The sequence below is a fragment of the Embiotoca jacksoni genome, unplaced genomic scaffold, assembly GCF_022577435.1.
Source record: "Embiotoca jacksoni isolate LCO1_2020_lvr unplaced genomic scaffold, fEmbJac1.0.p SCAF_14, whole genome shotgun sequence".
In the NCBI taxonomy this organism is placed as follows: Eukaryota; Metazoa; Chordata; class Actinopteri; family Embiotocidae; genus Embiotoca; species Embiotoca jacksoni.
In genome coordinates, this window is record NW_027185274.1 from 5,242,854 (window position 1) to 5,255,761 (window position 12,908).

At 40.1% G+C, this 12,908-nt stretch overlaps 1 protein-coding gene across 3 annotated transcripts in view; it reads left to right on the top strand.

Annotated features, from left to right (window-relative positions):
• The window catches only part of lsamp (limbic system associated membrane protein), a 433,437-nt gene that overhangs the window by 391,207 nt on the left and 29,322 nt on the right, over window positions 1-12,908 (top strand). For all 3 annotated transcript variants that reach the window (XM_069147561.1, XM_069147560.1, XM_069147562.1), the window contains one exon: window positions 8,721-8,846. In XM_069147561.1, coding sequence (XP_069003662.1) covers window positions 8,721-8,846 — 126 coding nt within the window. The remainder of the gene's footprint in view (window positions 1-8,720; window positions 8,847-12,908) is intronic.

A 12,908-nucleotide genomic window follows, 5' to 3' on the forward strand; every position in this document is an offset into this window, starting at 1 on the left:
TGGTGGGTTGTTTTACCAGGACCCAAACACAGGCTCACAGACTCGGGTATCGGTTCCAAAATACAGTCTTTATTTCCATAAATAAAAACAAACAAATGAACAAACAAACCAAAAGGTGGCACCTGCAGTGTCCACTTGCTTCCAAGTCAGGAGGGCAACTCAACCGACTGATCCGGGGAGACACGGCTGGCAGGGCAGCCGGCAGACCAGCGGACAGGACCGCTGGAAAAAGCAGAGTCTATAATCCTCCGAGTCGGGAGGGCAACTCCACCGACTGGTGACGCCAACAGGTAGCTCCGCAGGTGGAACAGGAGCCAGAGGAACGGGAACAGGAGGGAAGGAGGGAGGGACGGACAGATGGACTAACTAATGAACCGACAACCAGAGGAGTGCAGGGGCAGGGTACATATAGTCCGGGGAGGTGATCAGGGAGATGCAGCACACCTGCAGGTGGTGATCTGAGGTGAGTGGCTGCAGCTGCTGGGACCGGTGAGGGGCGTGGCCACGGGAGGTGAGGAGAGGAGGACACAGAACAAGCAGACAGGGGACTGAGGGGACACAGGAGGAGGTGATCGGGGGTAAAACAGAGGAAAACAGGACTCCTGACAGTGTGATGTATTTGTCTACAGTAATTCTTCAGATACAACTGCAAATGTGACTGACAGAGATACACTTTCTATATTACTAAAAATGATGCCTTTAGTTTGTATTTCTTTATTTCATTTGACTGTAACTTGCAGGTCAAATACAATTTTCGAGTTTTTTGTTTTGAGTACAGAATGTTCGCAGCTTTAAGCTTCTTACCCCGAGCTGTGACTTTTGTCAAACTGCTCAAGTTTTGAAAGTGTCAGATGAAATGTTTTGCTGAATCATATTTAGCAGAATGTCAACTTCTTTGTTCAGGCAATGTGTAGCTGGTGGGACTTATTATTGCAGTGCACAAAGTCATGTTTATGCATTAATTTTTAATACCAACTGGAAGCACAAGCTTAGAATCTGATATTGGCATGCTTTGGTAATTTACAGTGTTGAAAGAATTGAACAGAAGGATGCTGCAAAATATTTAGTTACAGGGTTTTTCATGTCCAAGGACATTTTCGATTTCTGCATTACCTGCAGATGCCAACGGAGGTATCATTAAAGTATTAACTCCAACACTCAGGTGATGTTAGAGGAAGAGTGTAGTTATGGTTCAAATAAAATGCAATTGTTTACTGTAAACTTGACAATTAAGAACGAGATACACGCACCCATTCTCCACAACCATCAACTCTAAACACGTTTTATACATCATGACATACAGAGCGCAAAACGTCATGCGTTGATATTAACATTTCCATAGGTAGATAATTGTAAGGTGCAGAATTTTCCAGGATGCTTGGGTGGATTTCAGTATCATTGGTTTAACAAATTTAAATTGAATGAATAATCCCAGACTGTTTATTGGCATCAAAGTTTCAGTTCACAGTCATTAAAGCAAAAGTAACAGTGAAATGCTCTGATCCTTTGCTAAAATATAATTTGGTGATTTTGTTGCATGACATTATCTGTCATCCACAGCTGCTGTTACACTGTGTGAAAGCCTTATCTGTAAAGTAATTAGTCTTTTTTTTCTCAAGAATAATGTCATGATGTGTTGGTGTTCATAACAAGAGAGAGATATTTCATAAATCAGCCACCACAATTTACAAGAAAACAGTGCAATCATAAAAGGAGTTCTGATATAAAGTATATAATGTCTGTATTTTACTATTATTGATAAATGGTTAATAAATGCTTATTTACACTGATTACATTTGGTCCTAACACATGTAACCGTCAATTGCAGCCACATAAAAACCCACTGTTCTGGGGGTTTCACGTTATAATACTATTTTTGGAAGATTTATCAAATTGTCTTGATAATTTGATAAGTATGTTATTTATAAGTATGATTGTAAGTTTCGTGTGTATTTTGCACAACATGTTCTCAAAGCAAAACAACAGAATACGTAGATTTCCAATGACTTACAAACAACATATATAAGTGTTTTCCACTGCCCTCTATAGGACCAACATGTCCTCATACCTAAACCCCAGACAGTGTAGCTTCTGGGTCTGAAAAGAACAATACCACGGATGGCCACTAGGGGTCGAGCCCAAAAAGCCTCTGGCTCCAATCGGCTCCCATTCAACTTCTCTCAAGAAATACAAAGTCCATAAATTCTTTCACAAGTCATTATGCTAACATTGGCTAAATTCCCTGTTTGATTAGGTTTCAGAGATCCCCTTGAAATTATTGTGTAATTATTTAGACATAAGAGGTATGCTTGGGGCGGGCATGGTGTCCTCGGGTTCTCAATCGGATGCAGTCAGAACTACCGCTGACTCCCACGCAGCTCGTCCAAATACGGTCACTTCTGGCTCCAAAAACAAAACAAGATGGTGATGGGCGAAATGCCAAACTCGAGGCTTTACAATAGCAGTTCACAAACAAGTGGGTGACGTCACAGTTAGTTGCAACTTGACCTCAACGACAAAATAGCAAATTTCCTAAAACAACATATATGACAGCTGGACAGTGCCAACAACGGGTGCACAGGGCTGCCATCGTCATAGTAACAATAATAATCACGTGGTTAACGTTGTAACTTGGTTAGGCTCAGAATAACATCCTGGATTGGGTAAAAATAAGTATGTCGTTACATAAATGGGATTATGTCAGTGATGTAAGGTAAATACTAAGTTAACTTACGTAGGTAAATTAGAATAAACCGTTTTACATTCATTTTCACAACAAAAACAGCGACACAACAGCGGCCTCCAGGTGGAAAGTCTTGTGTTTGATCCATACAATCGGCCTCGACCTCATCCCTACACGGGCTTTCTCACTCTGTGTACTCGCTCAGCTGACTTCCTTCTTTGCTCCCATCAAAACAATCGACCAGCTGTCGTTTTAGGTCGGGCTGATTTCCCTGTAGTTGCAAATAATAGGTGCCTGTAAGTAATGCCAGTGATAAAAGATACAAGTCAGTTGCTTTCCCTGCCTTCCATTCGTCCCCATGGTGAATAGCTTGTCACAGGGACTGAGGAACTGCCTGTGGTTGTGTTTCTCTCTCAGGCTCTCAGTTAATGCACAAACCAACATACACAAACAAATCTCCCTCCCTCCTAATGACTCTTCTCTGTCTCTCTCTGCTCCATCTCACTCTCTGTCTTTAGCTCTCTTGTCTTTCTTTCTTTGAAGTTTGAAATTAGACTTGAAAGCAAAGACAGTGTATTTATAACGTTTCCATCAGAGATTTATTATTTTTGAGGAATCCGTAAACCCAACCAAGTAGGCAATCATTAGCCGGAGAGGACATGATGTTTATTGATGATGTTTTGTTGGGTTTTTTTTTTATACGAAAACCTGTCAAACCTGAAGAGGAAAACTGCTTCCGTAAACTGTCGCTCGTGGCATTTGATTATGAATGGAAATGAATGCTTTGGGGAGCGGATGAGAAAAAAATGTTTCAGTTAAAACAGAGTAAATTATAGAATAAATCCTTCAAGGTCTAGAGAGATATGTGTTGAAGTGAGTCTGCATCTACACAGTGTAATGTTAAATGTGTGTGTTTAGCTCACACCTGTGTCTGTACCATAATTTGCACAAACGGGGTCATTGGGAAAACATCAGCATCTCTATGAACTTCATCCCTCCTGCAGTTGCAGAGGTGAAGAGCTTTTCAAACTGCTGCCCTTTCCAACATTGTTCCATAAAGGTTGACCTATGACTAAGATTACAATTCCCCTCCTTCCTTCTCTCTCCTCCCCCGTCGCTGCTGACAGCTGGACACCCGGCGCTACTAAGACTGGCCAAAAGAGCTGAAATGTCATTCACACTTCTCTTCTTCACTATTGTCTTGCTTTGTTCGTCTCCTCAGCTTTTTCACTTCTCTCCCAACCCCACCCCCCTTCCCTCCCATTTACAGAGTTGACAGGGTTATCAGAGTATGAGCAGTTGTTTCCTCCCCGATCCATTTTTATCTGCACTTCCGAGGATTAATTCTCCAGTCACACATCCTACTCAGCCAATCAACCCCCCCCCCCCCCTCCCGCATTGGTTGTTTTTGAGGTTGAAAAAAAGAAATTGGGTTCTTTGTCACCTCAATCAAGTACCTCCGCCCCGCCATCCCGCTTTTCCATCTCGCCATATCTGGAAAACACATCTTCATTTTGGCTTGGTCATTTGACTACAGCAATAACTCTGTATGACTTTATTTAAAATGCTGTTTGGCATGATTGTGACTGTCTTGTCAGTTGGTATTAGAGAGATGGGTTACTTGGGGATATTGGGGATTGTGTGTGTGTGTGTGTGTGTGTGTGTGTGTGTGTGTGTGTGTGTGTGTGTGTGTGTGTGTGTGAGAGAGAGAGAGAGAGAGAGAGAGAGAGAGAGAGAGAGACGTTAGTTGAGGGGAAAGCTGTTAGCGATGCTGTACCGATACACGGCTTCAATAATAACCTTGCCGAAGAAACAATCTGAAAGAGACAAACACTGAAATATTGCTTCTTTGAAAACACAGTCGATGTGGAGGAATGTGCCAGCTTTATTTCAACTCAACACAGCAAGTCCTGTCAGATTTAAATAGCATATGAATTCCCATATAATGTACTTTTTACAAATGTGTTTGCCGCTTGGCATCCTTAAATGCTTTCATTATAGATTTTCCATATGTGTTTTTGTTAGTTCTGCAGCCAGCGAGGCCCACGCAAAAACCTCACTGATTTTATTTTGTAGTAAATAAAGACAAACAGCTTCATATGGGAACCAAAATTAAAGGTGTGAAACTGGAAATGAGCCTCGCTTCAAGAGGAAGCCAAAACACTGGCTGGCATGGATTACAGCCACAACAGGAGTCACAGTCTTTAATGAAGGGCCTCTGAGTAACTTTAATGGTGCAGTTGCAGTTTAAGTGCCCTGTTTATGGACAAGTTGACAACAGTTGTTGAGAGCTTGGGGAGTCTATAACTTTTTATGCCGGCTTTTTGCAGCTGATTGTGCTGCTGTTGACACTTTTAAGCAGGTAAAACATAAATCTTTAATGGTTGACTTCCCAACTTTGATTTTTATGTGTTAATGGCTGTAAATGTGGACGTCTAACTGCTATAAATATAAACTTGATGTTTTCAATCTGAAAATGAAGGTTTATTGCTCTGATGCAATCACTTTGTTCAAAACTGACATTTCAGCAACTAAATCCATACTTCACCTGAGAGATAAATTATATACAGCCTACATGCTTTAAGATGGCTAAGACAGAGCCCTTTCTTTACTTTGAGAAACAGCAAGGTACAGACTAATTTGGGCTTAAATGTAAGTCCATAGAAATTGGCTTAAAGTCTAATTTACATCTATCAGGCTTCAATGGGTTTATGGGATTCTGTTCGTCCAAAAATATGGCTTTAAAAAAAAAAAAAAAGAAAGAAAAAGGTACATTTTGTTCATAGATGGATGTGTTGAGGTGAAACACAAATGCCCTATCAAATTAATAATGGTTGTTAGTGAATTTTAAGTGATCAATTAGGTTGAAAATTGAGGGCACAGTTGTTGGATACTCCATCTTTTGACCTGTTGTCAGGGTAAGATTAAAGATTGTATTTGCAACAGAATAATAAAATTCAATTCAATTTAATTTATATAGCACAAATTACAACATGGTCCTCAACATTGTAAAGTCCCTACAAAAGAACCTTTTAACAGAGAGGAACCCAACGGTTCAGCAATTAAAACATAAGTGATGGCTGGAAGTAAAAAAAAAAAAAAAAAATCCCTTTTAACAGGGAGACACATTTCAGACAGAACCAGGCTCAGAGGCAGGCGGCCACCTGCCTCAACCAGTTGCGGCGAGGGGAGAGGAAGAGAGAAAAGACTTTAAATAAATAGTTGTTGGGGCCAGTAAGCACGGACCAGAAACATGAGGCTCCAGGGCCAGAGACACCTGCAAAAAAAATGTTCTTTTTCATTCAAGACTATGCAAGCAGGGACAACTGCAAAGAGAGAAACACAACTTTGGGAGTGAGAAGGCGTAAAGTTAGTGAGATATGATGGTGGCATGTGACAGGAGAAGAGCTCACTGCATAATGGTAGAAAATGACTACTTTACTTTTGTTTGTGTTTTTCTATCAAGAGGACATTTTGTGTCATAATTGGGAAAGAGGTGTCAATCACGTTAGTACATTTTTTAATTATTAGTAGCGTAGTATAGAATATAGTGATAACCCTATATGACAGACCATAAACCAAAGAGTTGTTAAAGCCTGTACTCCTGACTTTGAAATAAATAGTATAGCAGGATCTCACTGCAGAAGGAGTGTGACCCTTTCTTTTCTCCTCCTTTCTGTTCGATTGAAGATTATTCATAAACTGACTATGAATAACAAGCTTTTATGAATATGCTCGATTCGGAGCAGAGGGTTGAATGCAGGTCAAGAGTGGATAATAAATCTAGCTACATTTGATGAGCAGCTGTTTTGAAATGAACAACAAATAAGGGTAGAAAGTAGAGCAAAAAAAAAGCAAAAATCATCTTCTAGATGCATTGTAAATCATGTCCGTGATTAGGTGCACCAGCACAAAGGCACAAGAGTCCGGTGGGGCTCCTTAAGGAGGGTACTCATGAGTACGTTTTTGCAGTTATTGTTTTTCAGGGTTTATTTAGAAGTGAAGGAACATTTCATATGAACAGTTGTATTCAGGTCAAATCTCCAGGTGGCAGGTATAATAACAGTAATATTGCAGGAGGAGCACTGAAATCACACTTGTATCAGTCGATTGGCATCAGTTGTTTGATTCATGCTTCACAATCACAGACTCAATCATCAGTGGTGTGACCAAGTCGTCTTAAAACATTCAATCATCATGCAAGAGTACAGCAACACGTGACACATCTCTATAAGCTGAAACATTTACACCAACAAACATCTCTGCCTTCACTACCCCAACCTCCTCTCGATTTGCTATATTTCAAGTATATGCTACAAATAGTCAGATCTGTGACTTGGCTTTCAACTTTATGTAACCAAAAAACAGTCAGTGTAACAAAAACATGTATTCAAAGTAACTTGAAATGCACTCTGGTGAAGCCATGCCTTCTTTCTTTATATTGGTTATAAGTGTCACCTGTTGGCAGTCTGACAAGTTTAGGAGAGTAGAATTGAATTGCCAACAACAACATGCAAGGAGGAGCTGCAATCAAACCTTATTTTGTTTGTAAGGAAAAGACCTTCTGCCATGTTGATTGACTTCAGTGGCTTTATACCAAAGTCTCACTTAAACATTGGATGGAACGCAAGTGTTTTTCCAGGGAGGATAGGGTTATTTGACGCCTGGGACACAGTGCCTGCATGGTGTGTGCGTGATGACTCGCTGTACTGCTGTGGTTCGCTCACATGTGTGTGTCCACACTGGCAGCGTGTCTACTGCAGCGTTGCTACTGCCAGCCTTTTCTTTCTACATTGAGTTTCCCTTTTGACAACGGCCATTAGTAATCAAATGTTTGAGAGAGGAAGAGCGAACCAGAAAGATATTTCCCTTCACCTGTTTTTGTTCCCCTAATATAATTCGAGTCTATATGGGGTTTCTGCGATGACTATATAGTGCACGTGAGCACAGACCTTTTCCCTGTTTTTATTTTTGCAAGTCTCGGCGTGCGTCACGTGAAAATTAGACAAAATGCCAAAACTCGAGATGACGCACAACAGCTGCGAGGCACGCACGTCACATGCTGTGTTGCAGCTTTATACTGCATAAAACCTTACAGTGCCTGAAATTAGAATAGTAAATCTTGTGAAAGTTTAAGGGAAAAAAAACAGCATTACTCTTCTTTGTTTGCCCAGATTATGCGTTTTTGAACATTCATCATTCCAAAGTCATTGATCATAATGTTCCTGGCCTCATATCTGCATATACAACACCTTATCCCAACCGCCTCACACACAGCTTGTGAAAAACAAAATGTATACCCTCTACATCTTTCATGATTGATTGCATCTTAGCTGCTGACTCACTTTAAAGCTGACTGTACCTCCTTAATTCATCCAAGGTTTTTCTTCTTTTTTTTTTTTTTGTGCCACAGTAAAGGTTTCTCCTTCCCTCTCCCTGTTTGTGTGGGAGTGACAGCAGTGAGGAGTAGATGGTGGTCACAAGGCGAGGATGATCATTAAGCGCTGTGTCGAGATGAAACAGCTCCATGTTGCTTTGAATACCAGTGTCACATACACACCTTTAAGTTTTGATTTGTATATTAAAGCCTACTTTTCAAAAAGTCTGAACTCTGAACCAATGCCAAGTGTTTGGTGGGTCCCCATATGACAAGAGAAGCAATCTGTTTTCATGAGCTCAGGTCCCAGGGCAGATTAAATTGCTTATTTGGATCCTGGGTTGAGAAAGTTTGTTGTAAGTAGCTCTGAGGGATATCACAGTAGGAAAACAGGCTCTCCAAAGCTTTTCTAAACTCCTTCTTTAAAAGAGAATCCAGGTCAGCTTGTGTTTGTTTGTTTTTTTTAACTCTGTTTATACCCAATAGTTTACGTTAAGATATGGCAAAGGATGTTAAAAGAGCAAAGAAGCCTCAGTGGTCGTGGTTTATTAAAGTGATGTAAAAAGAAAGTAAGTATGTGTGAAGGTTTAAGATTAAGGTGTGAGATTTAACACACATTTCCCTTCACACTCATTGACATAATTTCTCCCGTTTTTTCAGTTCCCGCTAACATCTACAAGGTGTCAGAAGACATCACGGTGAATGAGGGCAGCAATGTGACACTCAGCTGTTTGGCCAGTGGAAGGCCGGACCCTGGTATCACCTGGCGGCTGCTCAACCCCTCAGGTAAGAATCGTGCAATCTGCACTTATTAACATAAACCAGAGAAGATGTCCGGCCGGTGCTGTGTCACATTCTTACATCATTTAAATACTTTTCTTTTTTTTTCTTAAGCAACTCGGAAAGATAAATCACTTCTTTAACTTGAGTTTTGGTGCATTCTGTGTGTATCATAATTCAGTCAAACTAAACTATTGTACATCATATGTACCCTCAGTGGAACCAACTCTTTAAACATCTCTAGATCTGATTCAAAATCACAGAAAAGTGGCTATTTTTTCTGCTGATCTTGGCTGATAATTACTAGATTTCTTCAGAATGCAGCCAAGTAACACACCAAAGGGCACAATATTCTCCAATCCACTAGAAAATAATGTCATACTGTCTCGTGTTTTCCCTAACCTTGACAAGTACACACATGAGTATTAGGACTGCAAAGAAGGAGGTCGAAGTAAATCTTTGTGACAAAGTACAGAGAGTAATAAGCTTGGGGTGGTTAGACGGAGAACATCAGAACTCTCCTCCGGGAGGCGCATGTTCGAGTCCATAAAAAAGTGAAAGTTAACCTGGCTTTCTTTTAAGTAACGTAAGTATGTTAATTATATAACATATTTAACCTACATAACATAACAAAAAAAATACTTATTTTGTGTCAAATTGAGTAGATTTGTTTCCTAAACCTGCTTTCCATGTCCAGGTGAGACAAATCATGACACAGATGTCTCTAATGGACTGACGGGTGTATTACATGCTTTTGCGTGATACCAGATGACACATCATCTGGACTTCGTGTCACAGTATGGACAACCTTTTTCATAAAAATAAAAAAGGAAGAAAAAAAATGGTAATCACGCCTATATTAATGTTTTTTGCCAATGGGTTTTAATTTCCTTCAGAATAATTCAGATCAGATTTAAAGTCACCTGCTTCTCCTCACCCCCATCTTTTAAAGAGCAATCATAGAATATGATCCCATGTATTGTTACATTTTCATTTGACCCCCTAACAAACTGTTTTGAACAACTATTTCAAGATCATTTCTATCACCTTTCTGTTTATGTCCTACCCACTTCAGTGAAAAATCCAAATGCAGATACAAATAGGGATTTTTGTGTAATTTACAAGTTTTAGGCTTGCAGTATATGCATGGTTATTTAACATTGGGGACTCTCTCCACTGGTTCTCATGAATAATGGACAAGTTGAAACACACCTTTAAATTGTTGTACAGGGAGTGTGTTGGTACATCTGTGCACCGTCTATGTGCATTCCTCAGATAGTGGCGATACTGTTGCTGATTTGATCCAATTTCAAAGACAAGATAAATGGCTTCAACTGCCGATAAGCTAGTGTGATGGATGAAGATGCTCGAGTTGACAACATCTCAGTCTGATGCCATCTTTGCAATGATTGAAGGCAGTTCTATTTGTGTGTCTTTATCAATTACTGCATCAGCTTGTCAGCACTCAAGACATGTTTCATCATTGCATCTGTTTCCTGCACCTGGAAGCTGAATGCGTTCGGATCGGTGCAGTGGCCACTTTTGTCAATTTGCATTAAAGCAGAGTGATTTGTTCAGCCTAATTCTGTGAGCCATGTGGATCTGACTGGCGGTTTTACCGAATTGTGCTGAAAACTGAAAGCCTATGTTCATTTTCTCCCTGCAAAGCTAAAAGGGCGCCCTCAAATTCCACTTCGCTTACAAAGTTACAAGAGGTAAAGCTCCTTTGTAAGTTTATACAGCTTTTGTTCTGAGAAAATGGATCGAAACGTGGCTAGATAGATGGAGAAAGCAATATCCAATAATATATTTCTCAAGCTGCAATAGAATCGACCTCTGCAAGTTCTGTATGATATTTTCATTGGGTTGCTTTTCCTTTTCATTGCTCTCTTTCTCTATGTGTTATTGAGGTAGTAGTAGGCAGGCCACCTTAAAAACAATCCTTGTTCTTTTCTGAAACAGTGTGATAGAAGAAAATCCTGTCAGCATCCTGGCAGGATTGGATCCTGCATGTCTACACAGGCAAATGTGGCTCCTGAAATGGGGGCCCCATCCCATTTACAAACACTGGAACTATTATTTTTGTTGTTGTTTAGCGGGGCGTCTTTCTCCCCAGAATCCACAAGTCTGGCCCAGCTCGAGAGCGCATATGGGGACTGCTGGGAGAGATAATGATGTCTGGCAGCCTGTGGTCTCACTGCTTCATGCCTCTGGCTGTCTGGGCGGTAATGCTGCTTCCCTCAGCTAGCGAGGCTCTCAGCTATTTGCTGGGACCACAGATGTTCATGAGACACAAAATGCCATTCCAAGTCGAGACTCAGGTCTTCTATTCAGAGTCTGAGACAAGTCTTAAATCTTCAGTATGACGATCGAGCTCAAGTTTCCATAAAGGTTCAAACTTGTATTTGTATTTTGTTTTTGTATAGTTATAAGCATATGATGCAACTACCATTGTGATTGCTTGAAAGCACATATATTTTTACAATGAAGTTGAAACATTTTGCAAATGTGGAACATTGCTAACAGTAAATAAATAAACATACTCTATTAGGCCTTTTGTGTCTGGTATGATTATGATTAGCAGCCAGTTTAGGTTTAAGTAACTTAGCTTTTTATTTCTCTCCAATATAAAATGAAATCAGATTTACAGGTTTTCATTATAGCAGAGCAACTAAACAACTGAAATACACTAAGTTTGCCAAAGAATAGAAGCAGCTTAACATTTTTTCGACTAATAATGTGAGCCAACCTGCATCAAAAAACATCTTAAATTGGCAACAGGCTAACATTTGCCATTTGCCAAATGGTCACGTACACAGTTTGCGCTGCTTAAGCAAAGTTACCAGGCATATAGTGCAGCTTAAAACCATCCATTCATCCAGCAGGGCCATCAGATCTTTGCTCGTGCTCATTACGCTGAACTGCTGATTTACTCGGCATAATGGTCCTTCATGCCATGTGCTCATCGCACATTAGATGAGGTTAGAAGAGTCACGATGCGTTTTTATTCGTCATTATAACTTTAAATTGTTGCAGACAACTTTGAGGTCAAATGTTGCGACTAGATTGCGACCGGAGTGTGAATCACCAATTCTAGTGCAAAGTCTGGTTGCAGTTTATGGTTTCATAACCGCATGAATATTCATATTCAGACTGATGGCTTTGTGCACATGTTGCTGTGCATGGATGTGTGATAATTCAGTGGAGTTCACAAGACAAGACAAACAGAAGATAGACTCACTACACACACACTTTCCTTGAGCTTCTGTCTCCATGAGGCCATTCAGAAAGTATCATTTATAATATAACATTCTTTCATTTATGACCGCTGTTTGAATTTATTTCTAAAACCTAAATTTAATCATAATCCAAGCACTAAACTGCCAAAATCTCTGTTTGCAAAAATTCCCAGACTCATCAGCAGAGAAGCATGAGAATACAAGAGCTCACAAACAGACAGAAACACACTCAGAGAAAATTGTCTGATATGAAAACACACTTTTGCATCTTCTTCAAGCTAAATGAGACAACAATCCTCCAGATTAATGACAGCCATCCAGAGATTTAGGTCTATCAGACAGATGATGCAATGTTTCTCTGCAGTTCTAAAATGGATTTGAATTAATAAAAACGTATGTTTAAATGTTACAACACTCAAAAAACAATTCAGACTTATGACAGGGGCATAGAACATGAACAAACGGTTTGCTTTAAAACTGACAAATGTGTAAAAGTCAACCAATGCAAAACAAGCATATAAGAAGAGGTCAGTAAACAGCAGACAGTACGTCATCTCTGGGATATGTAAAGTCTTGTCTGTAAAACTTCAGCTCAGAAGTTAACCTGAGGCATTTACCATACAATTCAAATAACCTGAGGGACAAATGATGCTTCCGTTGCTGCAGTCCAGCCTTTTTGGCCAACTGTCCAAATTGATATTCCAAACTTAGACTCTGTTTATGGGATAGTTAATAGCAGGGTTTCTCAGGATGTTCACTTTGATTACAGCTTGCATCTGTTTTTTCAGGGACGTCTGAGCCGGAATTCAGCGCCGCGCAATCTTATTTC